At 42.9% G+C, this 21,552-nt stretch overlaps 1 protein-coding gene across 6 annotated transcripts in view; it reads right to left on the bottom strand.

Annotated features, from left to right (window-relative positions):
• PTK2 (protein tyrosine kinase 2) overlaps positions 1 to 21,552 on the bottom strand; it is a 297,965-nt gene that overhangs the window by 105,932 nt on the left and 170,481 nt on the right. For all 6 annotated transcript variants that reach the window (XM_065398777.1, XM_065398776.1, XM_065398773.1 and 3 more), the window contains 2 exons: positions 10,746 to 10,776; positions 4,964 to 5,016 (listed from right to left, as the gene is read on the bottom strand). In XM_065398777.1, the coding sequence (XP_065254849.1) occupies positions 4,964 to 5,016; positions 10,746 to 10,776 (84 nt within the window). The remainder of the gene's footprint in view (positions 1 to 4,963; positions 5,017 to 10,745; positions 10,777 to 21,552) is intronic.

Genomic DNA, 21,552 nt, shown 5'->3' with positions numbered 1-21,552 from the left:
GCATGAAGGAGGGTACAGCTGTCAGATAGCTATAAAGGCCTGTCTTATTTGAAACCTCTGGATGTAAGCATTAAAATGTCATCAGAGAAAAGCTCTTATTCTGCAACTCACTATGGCATCATCCACAGATGGTTTTGCATTGGATGCTGTCAGCTGTCAGACTCTGCTGATCTGCAACTCTGGTGTTAACTGAGCATTATGCACATCTGTTGCTTTCATTGTTCAGTACCATATATCAGATACAGATTTCAACAAGAGTGCCACTTGTATGTGTCAACATGAAACATTACTTCATCTGAAACAAATTGATACATTCAGGGAGCACAGGAGGCTCTCAAAGAGAACATCTCCCAAGGAAAAATATGTCCAAAGTACCACATACTTACATGCTAACAATCTGTGTCTATGGTATAAATTCAGTGTAATATAATCTGTGCCAAGCTTGACAGAGGACAAGTAACATGACTTTATTTTGGATAAACAAAGGTCAGAAAGTATTGGATAGTCTTTCACATCACCTTATAGGAAAGAGTTCCTCCCCCCCCAATCTCCAAATGAGTAATAAGCAGGATTGCATGAATCATCTCAGTGTAGTATCAGTTTTCCAGTGGTTTATAACTCAATGTGAAACACACAGGCACAATGTTTTAGTATGGGAGAACCTGAAACACTATAAAATAAAAACAAAATAGTATAAAAATACAAATACTTTCTTAGCCTGGGGGGGGGAGAGGGGGTGGAAAGATAAGAGATTTGCTGGTTTAAATTGTTTTGTATTAGTTAGGCCCACCTTTGTTTCTTCAAGTTTACAGAGGCCAATCACTTAGAGAAGTGATTCCCAACAACCGATCCACACACCACTTATGTTTGTGTGTGCACACAAACGCAATGCTCTGCCGTTGGTCTCAGAGCACTGCTTGTCTGTCTCCGTTCATATCTATATTCGACCCTAAACACCAGACTTATGGGGTTAGTAGACCATAACAGCATCATACCCAAACATTTGATCACATTACTACAACAACCTATTTATACAGTGCCATAAGTGTGCATGATGCTTTAGAGAACAAATCAAAGTTAAGTTTCTGCCCAGAGACATTCACACTAATGCAGATATAATGTAACTGGGGATGGAGAGGCATGTGAGTACAAGGGTTACAATAACAGATTGTAAATGGGCCGGCACCTGTGTCTCGCAAGCACTCCCGGTCGAGTGCCTACAGTCTCAGTTTGTGGTGCTGTATCAGAGTGCCACCCACCTCTTGTGAGCACCCTCCCTTGGTCGATGATTTCTTTGGTGGGGCTTCAATGACTCAGCCCTCCACCCGAGTCACACACTGTCTGTAGGTGGAACAGAATAACCCCCTTCTGGGGTATACAGTCTTTACCCTCTCCCGTCCCTTGAATGGGGCCATACCCCCAGCAGTAGCGCCGGAACTGGGGGAGGCCAGAGGGGCCGCCTTCTTCCTCTCTTCTCTTCCCCCTGAGGCCCCACCCCCTGTCCAGGCCAGCATGGAGCCCGGCTGGGGAGCCCGGTCTGTTGTGGGAGCCAGGCGGACCCTCCCCCTGCCCATGGTGTGGGGAGGCTGAGAGCAGCCTCCAACCCGAGTCCCGCCCGGCCCAGGGCAGGTGGGGGTGGAGGATCCGCGACTGCACCAGCTCACCACAGCTGCCCACACAGCTCTCCCTGATCCAGCTCTGTCCGGGAGGGGGTGAGGGTCCTCAGAGCCACAGCCTGGCCATGATAAGAGCCGCGCACACAGCTGTAGGGCACCGTGGACCCTCCATCCGCCCCGGGTGAAGGGCCCATGGACACCTCTCTGCGGGCCCTCTGCACCGCAGGCAGGTAGAGGGTCTGCTGTGGCTTCCCACAGCTGCCCGTGCAGCTCTTATCATGGCCAGGCTGCAGCTTCAAGGCCCCACCCCCCGGCCGGAGCCAGGTCAGGGAGAGCTGCGTGGGGAGCCTGGGTCCCTCCATCTGCCCTGGGCGGGGGACCCCCTTCTCCGCGGGTGGGTGGGGCTCCCTGGCCCTGCTCCGGCTTCTGGCTTGGCTGAGGGCAGGGCCTCCGGGGAAAGAGGAGGGGCGGGGGTGGTCCCTTGGTGGGAAGGGGAGGGGTCTCGGGGAAAAGTAGGGGGGCGGGTCCTGGGCTCTCTGCCCAGGGCAGGTGGAGGGACCCAGGCTCCCCACAGCTCCCACCACTTCTGGGAAGGCTCTGACACCCTTCACCCCCAGGGCTTCCTCCCTGGAGACACTGTCTTCCTGGAGCCCTCTCTGGGCTCAGTCCTTGCAGCCAGAGGCAGGAGATCCTTCATAGCTCTCCTGGTCCCTGCCCACACTGAGCTGTCCGTGGTCCTGCTGCTCTTCCAGCCAGCCAGGAACACAGTTCTTCCTCTTCCACCTCCAGGCAGCAACTGATTGACTCTTGTCTCTGCTGCTCCTTCTTATATGGCCCTCCTGGCCCCAACTGGCTGCTCCTGCAGCTCCTCTGATTGGCTTCCCCTGCAGCCAATCTAGGCCACTTGGAGAACTTCTCTTCTGCCCCTCTCTGGGACGGGGTGTGGCAGGACCCTGAGGCCACCCTGTCACACAGATCATGAGTAAAGCTACGTTTTAGTCACGGGTATTTTTAGTAAAAGTCATGGACAGGTCACGGGTAGTAAACAAAAATTCACAGCCAGTGACTTGTCCATGACTTTTACTATATACCCCTAACTAAAACTTGGACAGGGGGCTGTGGGGTCCGGGACCATGCTGCTGCTGGAGGGAGGGGGTGGGCAGCAGCGCGTGGCCCGGGGCCCCTGCTGGTGCTGGGGGGTGGGGTTTGGTGGGGCTGGCAGGGGCTCCCTACCCAACTCCACGTGTCCCTGAAGCTCTTAGGCGGCAGAGGGGTCAGGGGGCTCCATGCACTGCTCCCAGTTCTGCCACAAGCGGTGGCTGCGCAGTTCCCATTGGCCGGGAACTGTAGCCAATGGGGAGCTGCAAGTTCGGGGCCTGTGGGCGCAGGCAGCGCATAGGGCCCCCTGGTCCTTCCTCCACCTACGAGCTGCAGGGCCATGCCAGTGGGAGTCGGGGAACCCTCCCCCCCCAAGGTAAGTGCCCCCTCTCCCCCCGCACTCCCATGCCCCTAGCCCTGAGCCCCCTCCCACACACCCAAATTCTGCTTCTGGCCCAGGGGCTGCCCGGCTCAGGCAGCCCCTGAGCCAGCACCAACCGCTGCAGAAGTCACAGAGATCACGGAAAGTCATGTAATCCGTGATTTCTGTGACCTCCATGACAGACTCGAAGCCTTAATCATGAAATATGTGCACTTATTGTTAATTTAATTTTTATATATATGATATATATATATATATATATATTGGGTTTTTCATGTTTTTATAAAAATACATTAAGAACTGAGGGTGAAATACTCGGAGATGCCAAGGACCTACCACACTTTTACTTGCAATGGGGCTGTGTTGAGGGAGATTAGGTGGAGGAGTCACGTGGGGTGTCTCACTTTAGGGGGTTGTTTAGTTGGTCGGGGAAGGGGCTGCAGCATCCAGGCTTATATGGATCTAGTGCCACCAAACCCTGCTTAGTCGGTACTGAAAGGTCAGATGCTGTTATTCAAGTCAATGGGCTGGAATAGTAGCTCTGGTGATGCTGTGTGGCAGCCCGGCATTTTGGTATGTGTATGAATTCCATCTCCTTTTCCATGCTTACTTCCCTGCACAAAAGTCTGTCTAATTGGGTTTTATGCAGAGGGGGTGTATTTCACCTAGGAGGAGTAATATCAGGCAGAAGCAGAGTTAATATAATGTTCTTTAAAAAGGCTAACATCTCGAAAAAGCTTTAATCAGAGACACACTAACCAAATGTCATTGTGCCCTTTCTCCCTCTTTCCACATAGTATGATGGAGCATCAACTAGAGCTACGAACTCCATAGCTTCTTCTGTGCATGCCACCAATTTGTGACAAGTTGAAAAATATTATGGCAAGGTTATAGCCCCTCTATACTTAAGACTGCAGCTCAATGTCCATTGTAAACCCCATTTGGTCCCAAAATTGGTACCTATGGCTGTGGCCAACCAATATAACTCTACAGTAATGCATCATAATAATCATATTCTCTTGTGTTGTAAGGCCTCTCTATACACGGGTATATAACCATTACTAGGAAATACACATCTAAATCCCTGCGCATCAAGAAGATGGTGTATCCTGCAGAGGGACTCTCAACTACTTTTACATTTTCCTCTGAGGAAATGTCCACCCCTTCAAAGAGAGCCTATGTAAACGTTAAAAGCTTTAGATAAATACAGCAGCTCTATCCAAACAGTGAAACTGCTACATGCCGAAGGAATCAGGAATCTATTATTTCCATACTACTATAAAATAATGAATATGTATTTATGTTTTTCCTCACATCCCCCAAAGCTCAGACTAACTTCAGTGACTTTTCAATATCTAAAATATAAATAGTGGTTTGTGCAAAACAGTAGCAACAATAAGCAAGCTAGTAATGATCTCTACTTCTCTCAGAAAACAAATAAAATGATGACTGTGGAGTTTTTATATTGCCCATTTTCCCTTTCATTACAGCTATTACAAATTTCAATTATGATAGTAATTTGTAATTAAACACAGTTAATTAAAAGCCATTACAATATAGCATATTTCTAAGCCACTGCAAACTTTAGTACTTAAAATTAGCTTTGCTTTGAAGTTTTCTGACTTTATATTGTATACTTTAAAATAAGGATATAGTTACAACTGGTAGGTCTTATAAACAACAGTATGTAGGAAAGCTACAAAAAGTTGTTTTTCTTTAGAAACTCCACAAGGAAAGAAGCAAAGCTAAGGTCTTAAGAAAATTAGTAGCAATGCAATAAGAAGTGGGCTATATTTACACAAGTGTAAAAAACCATCCCAATATTTGCTAGCTTTATAAACAAACTTATAATCTTAATGGTCCTTACCTGATACAGAGACTGTATGTGACCTTACTCCTTGCTTCTCATTATTGGCCAGCCTGTAAAATAAAGGTTTAAATCGGTGAATGCTGTACATTCTTCACGGTTGAATAGACTGTGAATTCATTCTAACAGGGAACCTACTGTAATTAGTAGAGCCAATCCATTGCCATAGAGACAAATTTTGAGGGGGAGAAAATTAAAAGAGGAATGTACCATTTTAAGTTTACCTGGGGGAATGCTTTAAGAAGCCCATTTAAAAAAGCACAGAAATTCATTATGACATAAGCATAGTTCAAGAAAAGCTTGTTTTTAACAAGTCTGACCAAACAAATTTTAATAATACATTTCTAACCAGGATCTGTTTATTTACCCAATTCAATAGTATGTCCACTTATTTAATTACATATTGGAAACTTAAAATGAAAACAGTATTTTAAACTTAGTCAAGTTGACTTATTTGATAACTTGTCCCTTAAATATCCTTTTCTGCAACATACTTTGGGTCAGAAAGACTAGGTAACTACTGTAAGCCAAAATATAATTTAAAGCAGAGTGATGGATTACCTTGGTTTATTCTGCAATTTGTTGTGTATCCTTTTGGCAGAATGAATTGGTTTTTTGTCTAAAATGTGATTTATTTATGTACAACTGAATAAACAGTTTTCAATGATTTTCTATGTCAGGTAAATAACTGAGACTAATTAAAATTGCATTTATCAGTCTACTAAACATCAACAGTAAAAGAAACACTCAGGTTAGCTGTTTCAGTAAATTATTATATTTTATTTTTACAATAGAAGAACAAAAGAATCATGCACTCATCATTTATGAAACAGAAATCTGATCTGCCAAAGGAAAGCCTTTCCAGATGCAAGATGTGTTGCCTAAAACTTATGAATATTTGACCCAAGAACTGTCTGCAACAGTCATACTAAGAGCATATATAGTACCTGTAATACAACAGCATGGAATGTGCAAAATTACATTTTAACTCACTGTTACCAATAGAAGCTCTTCTAGAAAACTGTTATTTCATCACAGAAAGCTTAGCAGCTGAAAAACTTTCAATAAAAAACTAATGCATTTAAAAATTCATTATTTCCTACTTATCCTCTGGATCCATCTGATGTAAAAATATTTTTATTCTAGCATCTCATGCATTAGCCCCTCTGAATAAACACATAGTCCGATTGATTTTATCCTTGTCCTTCCTTTCCTGCAATCTTGTTGCCCCCTTTGTTGCAGCATGACTAATATTAGGTCAGAGGTGGCCCCCCGACTCTCATGTGGAGATCCAGTAAAATCAATGGGTCTTTACCATGAATAGATGATCATAACGATTAATTGCTGTGCTTCATTTTCATGCAGAAAGACACCACCTTCTCTTGTAGGAAAGAGATCACTTTGGTTTGCCCATATGTTCAGCTTAATAAATTACAACTGAAATGTACAGACAAGTTCTTACTTCATAGATACTCTGGTTCAGGAAAACACTGAAGTATGTGCTTATTAACGGGGATGCTTTTGTAAACTGGTGCCTTAAACTGTAAATAACGTATGCAGCATTGCAGTTCTTGATTTGTAATGAAAGAGGTGGCAGGGCTCAAGCAATTTTTTTACTTTCATAACTGACGTGGCAAGCCCAGAGGTGCCGGGGCTCAGATTTGGCAGCCCAGGCACAAATTAAGCTCTGCAGCATTGCTGTAGTTATGTTGGTCCCAGGATATTAGCGAGACAAAGTGGGTTAGGTAATATCTTTTATTGGACCAACTTCGGTTGGTGAGAGAGACTCTAAAGCTTGTCTCTCTCATCAACAGAAATTAGTCCAATAAAAAAATGGTACATAATAGTATTTCTAACCTACAGTCTGCTTTAAAATGTCAGGCTTGCTTTTGGAGAATCATGGATTTTCTCCTAGTGCCAGGGATCAGATATGCAACCATACACTTTATACATCTGTGGGAACGGACATGTAATTTAGGTTGTGATTTTAAGTATTGTTAAAGAAAAAATGTTTTATTGAATCCATTAAGAATAGAAATGCTTTCATGATTTAAAACAGAAACATGGAATTCACAACTGAATCAACAACGGCTCTGATGGATCTGCTAACCAGTACGATAGGAAGTAAGGCATCTGGTCCCATGGTAGCTTTCCTCTGGATGCTGATATTGGGCTTCATCATTGCCTTTGTGTTGGCGTTTTCTGTGGGTGCAAATGATGTGGCAAACTCGTTCGGAACTGCAGTGGGGTCGGGTGTGGTGACTCTGCAGCAAGCATGTATGAAAGGCTATTATCCTGAATGCCTTTCATTGTGTTTTGCACAGTAAATTTAAATCAGCCTTCATTTAGTTCTAGGAGATAGGATATCTCCATTAATTAAAATTATAAGGGGGAGGAGGGATAGCTCAGTGGTTTGAGCACTGGCCTGCTAAACCCAGGGTTGTAAGCTCAATCCTTGAGGGGGCCACTTAGGGATCTGGGGGAAAATCAATACTTGGTCCTGCTAGTGAAGGCAGGGGGCTGGACTCAATGACCTTTCAAGGTCCCTTCCAGTTCTAGGAGATCTCCATTAATTATTAATTAAATTAAATCCCTATGAAAATAATTTTTGTTGGGATTTAAGTATTTGCTTTTGATGTTTGGAACCCATATCCTGCAACACTGTGTTTATACCGGAGAAACTGAAACTGACTTAAGGTATGTCAACACTGTTCACTCCTTTCAGCAGCGGGTAGTGTACACGTACTACATCCCACCTAGCACAGATATAAATAGCAGTGTAGCTGGTGAGGCACTGCTTACACAAGCAGAGTAAAGACACGCCTGAACCCTGTGGGTATGTATCCTACATGGCGCTCTGCTCGCCCAAGCTGTGCATCTTCCGTTTGCACTGCTATTTTTAGCAATGTAGTATCCTGAAGCTGTTTCCCTGCTGATGGAGGCTTTCCCCATCTCAGGGAGCTGCCAGAACCTTTCCCCACTGCCTCCCCACACCAGAGCCTTTACTCACCACAGTAAAAGAGCCTTTCCCCTTTGCCTCCTCCTGCCAGAGCCTTTCATTTATACATGTAGCTACACACCACAGCGTGGACACAACTTGCTTTTTACTGCGCCATGTAGCTACACACACCCTACATGCCGCCATTAGTGATGTGTAGTACAGATGTAGCCTTAGCCCTGGTCTACACTGGGGGGGGGAGGGGAATCGATCTAAGTTATGCAACTTCAGCTACGTGAATAACATAGCTGAAGTCGACATACTTAGATCGACTTACCGTGGTGTCTTCACCGCGGTGAGTTGACTGCTGATGCTCCCCCGTTGACTCCGTCTGCGCCTCTCGCGGCGGTGGAATACAGGAGTCGACAGGAGAGCGCTCAAGGGTCGATTTATCCCGTCTAGACTAGATGCGATAAATCGATCCCCGCTGGATCGATCGCTGCCCGCCAATCCGGCGGGTAGTGAAGACATACCCTTGGAGTAGTTTCATTCTCCAAGATGAGTGAAATGTTGACAGGATTTTTAATTATCAAAGGTAGTGTTAGAACACAGGCAAGGACAAACGTAGTTATTTTTATTCTAACAGGCTCCCTCGATGAACAGTTATAATTTGCTAAAAACAGCATTTTTAGGTATCCTTTTTCTGGAAATTTCCAGATTCAAGAGCTGGTACCTGGTTCTGCCTGCAATGGTCTGTGCTGTGCCTTGGCCTGAGACAACTCGCAATAGGTTGATTGGAGTGGGATGCTGACAACTGGATTTTTCCAGAATGAGCAGCCCAGCACGGTGTCCAGGATCACAACATGGGGGTTGTGGAAGGTTTCCCAGTGAAGACATTAGGGCTTGATACAAAGCCTATGAGTCTTTCCGCTGAGTTCAAAGGGCTTTGGATCACTGTCTAAAATCTTATCTAACTGTGTCCGGGGCAGGATGCATGATTATGGATAGTTCCTTCACGTTTCAGTTTAATCCCGAAAAAAAGTGACGCTGTGGTTGTACATAACTAAATTCATTCTAAACTTCAGCTGTCCTAAAAGTGGATTTTGGTGCATAAGCTTTTCATGCTTAAGACAGGCAGACAGATGACCAAAACAATCCATATGTTAGAGTGGCTTAAGGATAAGGGTCAACAAGCATAAGGTTGACAGGCAGTAATGGGGCTTTGCCCACTTGTTTTTCTTAATATTTTTCCTTGTCTTGTATAAATTGTAGTTCCCAAAAAGTATCCTCACATGCAAAGATGGGCAACCAACTTCAGGATGAGACTGCAGATAGGCTTTGGGGTGGACCTTCCCCTCTCATTTTGGCACATAATTAGTGGTTTAACCTATTGCCAGCCTTGCCTGATGAGCAAGTGGCTAAAAATACCTCTGATCCTGGTTGCTCACCTGGGAGAGAATGACCTAGTGAATGGAGCGGGTTTGTCAGTACGGGTCAAGTGGGTCTTGAAGTTGCTACAGCAGAGTTTCCCCCTATACAACAATTAGTGTGTTATGAAATGCAGCCCCAAGGACAAAACAAGCATGCCTAGGAAATGTTAAACACTTGTCTGGAATTGGGTGCAAGTGGAAGGAAAGTGAGTCTCGACACCACTTTGTTTAGAATTTCTAGGTTCTGGTGGCAGAGAGCCCCACCATGTCTTGGACACAGGATGGCTGCCTAGCACTGGTCAGAGATATTAGCATCTATTTGTCTGACACACATTCGCATCCTCTACAGCTCCACAGTCATGGCTGGAACAGTATTTAGCTACCCACTTTGGCATTTATTTATTTTTTGGTATTTTAACAGGCTACAAAATTAAGGTGCATTTTTATATTACTGATATTATTTATTATTTGTCTTACAATAGTGCCTCAAGGACCCAGCTGAGACTAAGCCCATTGTGATAGGTACTGTACACATAGGAAGAGACAGTTCCAGTCCCAAAGAGCTTACAATCTAAATAGATAGGATGACCAATGGTTGGAGAATGGAAACATTACTTCTATTTCACAGATCCAGCATTGAGACAGAGAGAGATTAAGCCCCCAATTCAGCAAGGTACTCAAACACTTAACTACTCACGTGCTTAAATTTATGCACATGTTTAGAATACCTGATTTCCTGAATCCCATTCCAGTGCTTTAAACAAAAGATTGCCCTTCCTCTTAGTCAAGTCTTATCCATGGTGGTTAACACTTTTTCCTTAGATCTTATACTGAATACCATTTGTATTTAAATTACATGGTCTCATATGACTTCACATTATTCTTGTATTTGCCTGAAGCAACAATAAAAATGAAATATATATTTTAAAAACCTAGGGCAGTGGCAGGCAAACTTTTTGGCCTGAAGGCCACATCCGGTTTTGGAAATTGTATGGAGGGCCATTTAGGGGAGGGGATCATGGCCCGGTCTCCCGCCCCATCCACACCAGCTACAGCCGCGCTGCCCAGATGGAGCCAGCCACGCCGTTGCCACCACGCAGCACAGAGCAGCGGATCAGGCCGGGCTCTGCAGCTATGCTGCCCCAGAAGCTTGCAGCCCTGCCACCCAAAGCATTCTGTCGGCAGCAGAGCGAGCTGAGGCTGCAGGGGAGGGGGAACAGTAGGGGAGGGGTCAGGGCTAGCCTCCCAGGCCAGGAGCTCAGGGGCCGGGCAGGAGGGTCCCGCGGGCCGGATGTGGCCCACGGGCCGTAGTTTGCCCACCTCTGACCTAGGGTGTCATTTACATGAATCTCATCAAAACTTTTTAGAACTCAAAACTGATGTTTCTTAATGACAAATTACAGGCAAAACTTACTTTGGTATTGATGGTAAAGCTCTTTCACCTTCTGCATAAAGAGAAAAAAACAAGGTTAATATTTTATTTACATGTTATTGATGAAATTCTCTGTACAATATTTATACACATAAAATCCTGTCTCATCATAATAGCCTCTCAGGGAAACCATCTACTGAATCGAAAGATCACTCTATATTCTTATTACAGCAGCATATCACACATCATCATCTTGTTAACAGGCTATACAGAACTTCTGATTGAATCTCATTCATATGGTTTACAGTTTTTCCTCAGAACTTTAGCCATTTTTTTCATTATTCAGAACAGAATTTAACTCCGCCAAATCACTGCAGAAATGACAGTACTGTAATTCCTTCCTCTATTAATGAACATTTTATTAGATACACCTAATACACAAGTATAGATGAAGAAGCTATTCAAAACTAATCGGAACCATCCTAATCAGTACATAAGAGAGATTGTATGAAGCATTATATTAGCTAATATAGCGTTTTGTAGTATGATTTATTATTTGGACTGTACAATAAAGTGACAGCACCTGCTCAATAGCTAAAGTTAAGTTATAATGATAATCTAAGTCCAATTTTCAAACTGTCCTCCCAACCTCTCCAAAAAAGAAAATATACTTCCTGAAAAGAATTCTAATGTTTTTAGCTAATAATATCACTAAAATGCTTGGGCCTAGACAAACTCAATTTTTTTTTTTTTTTTTGCTGACTGTGATGAGAAGTGTCTTTTATCGTAGTGTCTTTGTGGGAGGTTGGTAGGGAAGTTACAAAGAATAAAAACAATCTGTGATACTCCACACTAAAATAGGCAGGGAAGGAGATAACTAGTGGTTGTTAAAACAGAACTATAAAAAGGAGTCATTGGAATACCGAGGAAGTGGCTTTCAGGGGAAAAGAAAGAAGAAAGTACCACAGGTTCAGGAAACAAGGAGGATATGGGAACGGGCTATCTACTGTATAAAAGAGATTCTGTAAGTTCAGGACTGTTTGTTTTTCCCTGTCTGAAGCAAATGTAAGTTTTGAGCAGATGAAAGAAAGCTCCAGTTTTGCCTCCAGGTACCTTAGGATGGGGTGGAGAAACACTGTGCACACAGATATATGTGCTCTGAAATGGCAGGTTGAAATATTTTGTGTCTCCTTGGCCCTACACACAATTATAGTACCTGTAGCTAGGGCTTTGGCTACACATGAAAACAGCTCTGTATTAGTGTATAAAGAGGAAATTTTACATTATTTTGAATGTATCTTCTGCAGCTGACTCCAGGCATAGGTTAGATAGAGTAGAATATGGGAGGAAACACCAAGGGGCAGGAGTTTGGGAGGGGGCATGGTGTGGGGTCAGTGGTCTGAGAGGGCCAGAGATTGGGGCTTGAGGACTGGATGGCACAGAAGCCGTGCTGCCAGTTTTGGAATTGGGGGTGGGTTGGGGAGGGGGATCTGGGAAAGGCAGTGTATGGAGGAGTGACAGGACATTGGCAGAGCATGATAAGAGTGTGGGGGATTGAAGGTGGCTTGGATGAAGGTGCAAGGGAATGATGGTGAGAGAGCGGGAAAGAGAGATTCTTAGTCATGTTCAACTCAACATTTATATATCTTTAAACTTGTAAGCACTTAAAATTTTCATTGCGGATAAAAACCTGCCTATGCCCATCTTTTTCACTCCACTCTCCTCTACCCTCAGATTGTACCCAAACCATAACCCTCTGCCCACTTGCTCCTCCTACACCTGCTAAAGTGTATAGGATGGGTACCTTGCTTTGAGAGGCCTCAAAAGATCAGTCAGAGTTTGACTCCTCTTTCAACCTCAATTCCCCCCGCCCCTTTTTTTTAAAAACAAGGTTTCCATTTCCAAACTCTAAAGAGTAATGGTAATAAAACGTATAGTAGTTTTAAGAACTCTCATTAGTACCAGAGTAACATTGAACAGAACTTGTGCTCTTATCCCCTCTGGGTTGGTTGGGGATGGAAGCGCAATGGGGACTGTATGCTCAGCCTTGGGGAAAAGGAAGGAGCACACTGTACCTCTCTAAAGCAACCTCCTAATTTATGCACAAATTAGCACTATCTGGATGCACAGACCTTTGCTGATGGAGGATCACCAACAAGAGGGGAGACAAACAGGAGAAAAAGAGGAGGATCTTGAATGATATGCCCCTGAATGTCTACACTGTCAAGTATCAGAAGCAACATCACTGTTTACAGTATTGAAAAGACTGAACTGCACTGCAATGCGGTTAAAATTGCATTTCTTTAAATATGAATTGATCACTTCAGGTAAGCCCAGCCAGGCTGGTCTTTACAATATGAGACAAAAGCATTCCTGTAACAACTGTAAGATCATAAGTACTTGTACAGCTCTGGAGTACTTGTGGCACCTTAGAGACTAACAAATTTATTTGAGCATAAGCTTTCGTGGGATACAGACTAACACGGCTGCTACTCTGAAACTTGTACAGCTCTGAGATCTGAAACATGTCACTAAGACCGGCCCATTGCAGAGGCGTTCAGTTTTCATTTCAAGAGCTGAGAAACAACTATATTCATAGAATCATAGAATATCAGGGTTGGAAGGGACCTCAAGAGGTCATCTAGTCCAACCCCCTGCTCAAAGCAGGACCAATCCCCAACTAAATCATCCCAGGCAAGGCTTTGTCAAGCCTGACCTTAAAAATTTCTAAGGAAGGAGATTCCACCACCACCCTAGGTAATCCATTCCAGTGCTCTGCCACCCTCCTAGTGAAATAGTTTTTCCTAATAGCCAACCTAAACCTCCCCCACTGCAACTTGAGACCATTACTCCTTGTTCTGTCATCTGGTACCACTGAGAACAGTCTAGATTCATCCTCTTTGGAACCCCGTTTCAGGTAGTTGAAAGCAGCTATCAAATCCCCCCCATTCGTCTCTTCTGCAGACTAAATAATCCCAGTTCCCTCAGCCTCTCCTCATAAATAGTGTGCTCCAGCCCCCTAATAATTTTTGTTGCTCTCTGCTGGATTCTTTCCAATTTTTCCACATCCTTCTTGTAGTGTGGGGCCCAAATTTGGACACAGTACTCCAGATGAGGCCTCACCAATGCCGAATAGAGGGGAATGATCACATCCCTCGATCTGCTGGCAATGCTCCTACTTATACAGCCCAAAATGCTGTTAGCCTTCTTGGCAACAAGGGGCACTCTGTTGAGTCATATCCAGCTTCTCATCGACTGTAACCCCTAGGTCCTTTTCTGCAGAACTGCTGCCTAGCTACTTGGTCCCTAGTCTGTAGCAGTGCATGGGACTCTTTCGTCCTAAGTGCAGGACTCTGCACTTGTCCTTGTTGAACCTCATCAGATTTCTTTTGGCCCAATCCTCTAATTTGTCTAGATCCCTCTGTATCCTACCCCTACCCTCCAGCGTACCTACTACTCCTCCCAGTTTAGTGTCATCTGCAATCCACACCATCCTCCAGATCATTAATGAAGATATTGAACAAAACCGGCCCCAGGACCGACACTTGGGGCACTCCGTTTGATACCGGCTGCCAACTAGACATGGAGCCATTGATCACTACCCATTGAGCCCGACAATCTAGCCAGTTTTCTATCCACCTTATAGTCCATTTATCCACCCCATACTTCTTTAACTTGCTGGCGAGAATACTGTGGAAGACCGTATCAAAAGCTTTGCTAAAGTCAAGGAATAACATGTCCACTGCTTTCCCCTCATCCACTGAGCCTGTTATCTCGTCATAGAAGGCAATTAGGTTAGTCAGGCATGACTTGCTGTCATAACTATAAAGGGAAGGGTAACAGCTCTCCTGTGTACAGTACTATAAAATCCCTCCTGGCCAGAGACTCCAAAATCCTTTTACCTGTAAAGGGTTAAGAAGCTCGGGTAACCTGGCTGACACCTGACCCAAAGGACCAATAAGGGGACAAGATACTTTCAAATCTTGGGGGGGGGAAAGGCTTTTGTTTGTGCTCTTTGTTTAAGGGGTCGTTCGCTCTTGGGACTGAGAGGGACCAGACATCAATCCAGGTTCTCCCCATCTTTCTAAACAAGTCTCTCATATTTCAAACCTGTAAGTAAAAAGCCAGGCAAGGCATCTTAGTTTTACTTTGTTTTCTCAACTTGTAAATGTACCTTTTACTAGAGTGTTTATCATTGTTTGCTGTACTTTGAACCTGAGACTAGAGGGGGGTCCTCTGAGCTCTTTAAGTTTGAATACCCTGTAAAGTTATTTTCCATACTGATTTCACAGAGATGATTTTTACCTTTTTCTTTAATTAAAAGCCTTCTTTTTAAGAACCTGATTGATTTCTCCTTGTTTAAGATCCAAGGGGTTTGGATCTGTATTCACCAGGGAATTGGTGAAAGGTTTTTCAAAGCTTCCCAGGGAACGGAATTAGCTTGTGGGAAATGGTGGCAGCGGACCAGATCTAAGCTGGTAGTTAAGCTTAGAAGTCTTCATGCAGGCCCCCACACTTGTACCCTAAAGTTCAAAGTGGGGATACAGCCTTGACACTTGCCCTTGGTGAATCTATGCTGACTGTTCCTGATCACTTTCCTCTCCTCGAAGTGCTTCAAAATTGATTCCTTGAGGACCTGCTCCATGATTTTTCAAGGGACTGAGGTGAGGCTGACTGGCCTGTAGTTCCCTGGATCCTCCTCCTTCCGTTTTTTAAAGATGGGCACTACCTTAGCCTTTTGCCAGTCATCTGGGACCTCCTCCGATCGCCATGAGTTTTCAAAGATAATGGCCAATGGCTCTGCAATCACATCTGCCAACTCCTTTAGCACCCTCAGATGCAGTGCATCCGGCCCCATGGACTTGTGCTTGTCCAGCTTTTCTAAATAGTCCTGAACCACTTCTTTCTCCACAGAGTGGTCACCTCCTCCCCATACTGTGCTGCCCAATGCAGTAGTCTGGGAGCTGACCTTGTTCGTGAAGACAGGGGCAAAAAAAGCATTACGTACATTAGCTTTTTCCACATCCCCTGTCACTAGGTTGCCTCCCCCATTCAGTAAGGGGCCCACACTTTCCCTGACCGTCTTCTTGTTGCTAACATACTGTAGAAACCCTTCTTGTTACTCTTAACATCCCTTGCTAGTTGCAACTCCAATTGTGATTTGGCCTTCCTGATTTCACTCCTGCATGTCTAAGCAATATTTTTATATTCCTCCCTGGTCATTTGCTCAAGCTTCCACTTCTTGTAAGCTTCTTTTTTGTGTTTAAGATCAGCAAGGATTTCACTACCCTCCCCCAATATTCAGTTTAAAAGCCAGCTGTGTGTAACAGACACATTAAAAGGTCTTTCAGGTATATTTGGATTTACCACAATTTAAACTTCATTTACATCAGAAATGAAATAATTTTCAAAGCAAACAAATGCTCTAATAAAATGCTTGTCAAAAACATTACATAAGAACGGCCATACTAGGTCAGACCAACGGTGTGTCTAGCCCAATACCTTGTCTTCTGACAGTGACCAATGCCAGGTGCTTCAGAGGGAATGAACAGAACATGTAATCATCAAGTGACTCATCCCCTGTCACCCATTCCCAGCTTCTGGCCAACAGAGGCTAGGCCAGGGACACTTCAGAGCATGGTTTTGCATCCCTGCCCATCCTGGCTAATGGCCATTGATGGACCTATCCTCCATGAACTTGTCTAGTTCTTTTTTTGAACCCTGTGATAGTCCTGGCCTTCACAACATCCTCTGGCAAAGCGTTCAACAAGTTGTGTGAAGGAATATTTCCTTTTGTTTGTTTTAAACCTGCTGCCTATCAATTTCATTTGGTGACTCCTAGTTCTTGTGTTATAAGGAGTAAATAACACTTCCTTATTTATTTTCTCCACACCAGACATGATTTCATAGACCTCTATCATATTCCCCCCTTAGCTGTCTCTTTTCCAAACTGAAAAGTCCCAGTCTTATTAATCTCTCCTCATATAGAAGCTGTTCCATACCCCGAATAATTTTTGCTGCCCTTTTCTGTACCTTTTCCAATTCCAATATATCTTTTTTTGAGATGGGGCAACCACATCTACACGCAGTATGCAAGATGTGGGCGTACCATGCATTTATATAGAAGCAATATGATATTTTCTGTCTTATTATCTATCCCTTTACTAATGATTCCCAACATTTTGTTCGCTTTTTTGACTGCCACTGCACATTGAATGGATGTTTTCAGAGAACTATCCACAATGACTCCAAGATCTTTCTTGAGTGGTAACAGCTAATTTAGACCCCATCATTTTATATATATAGTTGGAATTATGTTTTCCAAACAATTAGTGTGATACAATAGATAAGTGAGTTAGAAGATATTTTGCTATTCTGACAGTAGGATGAAAAAGTTCAATTAGTACTTGAAAATGAAACATTTCATATGACTGAATAATGAACACAATTATTTGGACAACTTTCCATCTTATTAAATTTTGATTTGAAGTATTTAAGATTGATTTTGATTTGATTATGATCTCTTCAGAAAGGAAACAAAGAGGAAATAATGTTTGAATATAAAGATTGGTTTTGGTATATAGGCATAACCAGCTACATGCTTCATCTATTCATGCATTTCTCCATAGTGTTTCAGAAAGAGTCTTTGAGCAGTTTGTTAATCAATTCAAAATTGCCAAACTGATATAGTAGCTCAAAAATTCAGTCACAAGATTTAGATTTCAGGAAAGGCACTGTACTGCTGTAACCATTTAGTGCACCATATCATGAAGATGCTAACAACTTAGTTCAAGTCTGCATGCAGGGCCGGCTCCAGGTTTTCTGCCGCCCCAAGTGGAAAATAAAATAAAATAAAATAAAATAAAAATAAAATAATAATAAAAAAAAGCCGTGGCAGCGCGAGCCGTGGTCCGCTCTTCGGTGGCAATTCGGCGGCAGGTCCTTCACTCTGAGAGGGACTGAGGGACCCGCCGAAGACCCGGACATGCCGCCCCAATAGTGGCGGGAGTGCCGCCCCTTGGTATTGGCCGCCCTAAGCACCTGCTTCTTTAGCTGGTACTTGGAGCCGGCCCTGTCTTCATGTCTTTATAAAAGTCATTTAATTTATACTCTTCTTCCATAAATTATTAGGTTAGCCTATTTCACTTGATTTAGCAAAATATTTATGAAATAACAGGACAAATAAAAAGTAGAACTCTACATTTTTAGGCTTTAGACAAAACTACTAATAGTGCTCTCTCACCAAATACAAATTTACAGCTTCTCGATAATTTATGCATAGTGAGACTGTTAATATCCCAAAGACATGGCTTTCTTCAGTGATCCAGAGTGGTAATTTGTAAAGACCCTTGCCATAATGAGCCACAAGGGGAAAAAATGTTCAAACAAGAGAAAAGACCTATTGAGTTAGGAGCCAGAGCGGCTACAAAGATTTTTTTTCTGGCATAGTTTATATAATCGAAGCTCATTTCAGGAGAAGGCTCTTGGAATTCTGGATCCAGGTTGGGGAAGAGCTCTCACTGTAGAAAGTTTTAATTAATATTTGATGAGGCTGAATATTGCCATGAGATTTAAAAAAAAAAAAAAACCTCAAAGAAAAAACCCAATTGATCTTACATGACTAGGAAATGGTGTAGGTCAGTTTGCATCAATGAAGCCAGGCCTTTTTGAAGAAACTTGCCAAATATATATTCTATGTGAGGTATTCTGATGTTAGTGTATCGAGAACAAACTTACATACAGTAAGCGAAGTACAGTAAGGCATGTTGCTTTAAGAATAGCGCCTTATCCGAATCATTCATTACTCATTTGTTTCAGCTAAGATATACTTACAAGTACATCACATAGATCAGTGCAAATCACTGTCACTCTTTCTAAAGTAAACTTTTATAGTTGAGTATGCTTTTAAAGCTACAGCAATTTGAGGAAGAAAACAAATGGTCTGAAAAAACATCTTTCTTGCACAGACGGTAACAGCTAAGGTATTACATGGTGCTTGCTGGCAGTTATACAGAAAAAGAGCACGCCAATAAATCCCACAAAGACTGTATCATTCTGATGCTTTAAAACCACTAAGGATCAGACTAAACACAGCATTTTTTCCCTTAGAAAGTATATGGTTTTATGGATTCCAACTGGGGCTAAACCTAAATTAGACTATTTTGTGCTAGTATGTCATTGGGTTCAATCTCAAATTTAACCCAATGGGACTGTCAGTATTTGGATGACAGACACCCAAGAAACACTCAAGGTGTTAGTGGTGACTTAGTAGGTAACACTCTCCCCTCTCAGCTGTTACTGAACCAGCGCTGTATGGGAGTGTGAAAAGCTGTTATGTTGTTGGAGGTATTGAGTTTCATTCGAGAGGTAGAACTGAGGCCTTGGCCAGTAGCTGTCACTAAGGATCCACTGAACTTTTTGCAAGTCTATTAATTTGTAAGGATGCTTGCAAGAGAGCTATTATCCCGTTTCTTGGTTGTATTTCTTTCCAGTAGCTCTATTCTACCTACTGAAGTGTTCCCTATAGTTTCAATTTAGTGAAGTTTTTTCCTTCATTTCCTGTTCTAAGCTATTCTGTTGTGATGCCACATTTAATGTTCCAGCACAGACATGGCTGCATTTGCATCACAGGTTATTATTTAACATTTATATTGCAGTAGCATCTAGAAGCCAACCAGTGTAGGAAATGACAATCCTTGCCCTAAGGAGCTTACAAACTATAAGACAAGATGTAACAAGTGGATGACACATACAAGCGGGTTAGGGTCAGGGGAGAAAAAGAAATGGGGTATATGGTGAAAAAATAATAGGATATGTGCAATTCTTAGCCAACCAGGGGCAATAAATCACAATTCACCACCTGCCTACCCAGTATGAGGTTGCAGTTAATTGTAGGCATTTAGGAAGAGGTGAGTTTTGAGGACAGACTTTGAGAATATGGTGGCTGTTTTATGGACTTTGGCTGGGAGATTGGGTGGCAGCATGGGAGAAAACACAGAGGGATTTGAGAGAGAAACAGAAAATCAGAATATCAAGGATGCATTATTGGTAGAGTCAAATCAGGAACTGATTACTTGAGAAGCCTGTAGATCAGTCAGACAGGAGCAAGGCTCAGTAGTGAAGGGCCTTAAAGGTAATGTCAAAGAGCTTATGTTTGATGTGAAGGAGAACAGGGAGTCAGAGCAATGAGCCAGAAAGATCTTGGCAGTTGTGATATGAATTGATTTAACAGGGAGCAATGTGGTTTGTGTCATGAGTTGATGGAAGCCTGAAAAACAGCCTTGGCAGTCTGGAGAGACAGGAAAGGCCGAACCTTTGAAATAGTACCTAAGCAGAAGTGGCAAGACTTGGACAGGGACTGGATTTGTGGCTCCAGAGAGAGGGCAGTGTTAAAGAGGACACCCAGATTATGGACCTGCGTGACTGAGAGCATAGTGGGGATGTGGAGAAATTGGGGTGAGGTAAAGGCTTGAGTAGGGGAAAGATCAAAAGTTCAATTTTGGCCACAATGATTTAAAGTTGACATGTGGACATCTGAAATAACGTTGTATGGTCTGGAAAGGAAACTTTTGGGGCTGGGAAGTGGCAAGAAATCTGAACTTGTGGTGTTCAAGGGGGGAAAAGAATTGTGAACCTTGCTTGGGAAGAAGGTTGGAGGGCAGGAAAATCAGTTAGGGATGGCAAAAATTGGACCTTGATATGGATGGTGGGTGTAGAATTTATACTTTTGGGAAGAGAGGGGTTGGGAACCTTTTCTGTGATTGGAAGAGAAGGAAGTAGAACTTGAGGGATTCAAAAGCAAGCAGCTGTTTGTCTTGAGGTGAAGGCCAATTGCACAAGAAGTCAGAATATACAAAGCAGAAGCATTCACCTTTAAGAATAAAGTTATCAATGCACATGAAGAATAAGTTATATTTAATCTGCATAATGGCAATAAGTAATTGCTTAATAGTCACATCTCTCAAGATAGAACAATTAAATGCTGTTCCTTTAGGGAGTAGAAGGGAAGAGTGCATGGAGTTTTCATAATCAGGCACAAGTAGGATACTTCTACACAGACCACTGAAGGACCTGGATTGTCTCAACAACCCTACATCATTTGAATAGCAATAGACAGAAAAACAGTTGCAAAAAAGAAGTGAAAGGGGACTCAGTCTGCAGGTTCTAAAACCACATCTTAGTAACAAAACTCAGAAAAGTGTGTGGTTTCTTAAAATGTAATTTTCATCCTGACAGAATCCAAGCTGATCTGACAGATAAGATAACAAAATTGTTTGAACAGGAGGAAGGGTTCAAGCGGGCAGATTCACTAATAAGGATACCAACAAGTGCAAGTGTTTTTAGCATCTCTGTGCATCAGTGTATGATTTACCCCATATTTGTAAATCTGCCTTGTATATTTACTCAGATAAAAGTAAATAAATTGAGCAAAAGTCTCCTTTATTTAATCCTTAAGAGACGTTCCCAGGATATGTGATAATAAATTCACACTTTCTTAAAAAACATCAAGTTTCTGTCAAAGAGAAATGACTAAAATTTTAACTTGAAAGCATGCTGAGATAGCCATACGCTTCCCTTGAATGCAGCTGAGACTGCTTACAGTCCCCTCTACCCCCATTTTGTATTAAAACAACTGATTCAATTTGGTATCAAAATACTACAGAACACTTGCTCTGCTTTAACTATATTTTGTGACAAAGGCCCACAATACACCAAGGCTAATAAATGAAAATGGAGCAGTTTACGAGTATCTGGGAGGAGGAGAATTTTTATTTTCACCGTATCATGAGTCAGAAACCCATTCTAATTAGCCCAGGTCAATTTTCATTTGGATGTTAAATAAAGAATT

This window comes from Emys orbicularis, chromosome 2 (assembly GCF_028017835.1).
Source record: "Emys orbicularis isolate rEmyOrb1 chromosome 2, rEmyOrb1.hap1, whole genome shotgun sequence".
Lineage (NCBI taxonomy): Eukaryota > Metazoa > Chordata > Testudines > Emydidae > Emys > Emys orbicularis.
This window is presented reverse-complemented; position numbering and strand designations above follow the sequence as displayed.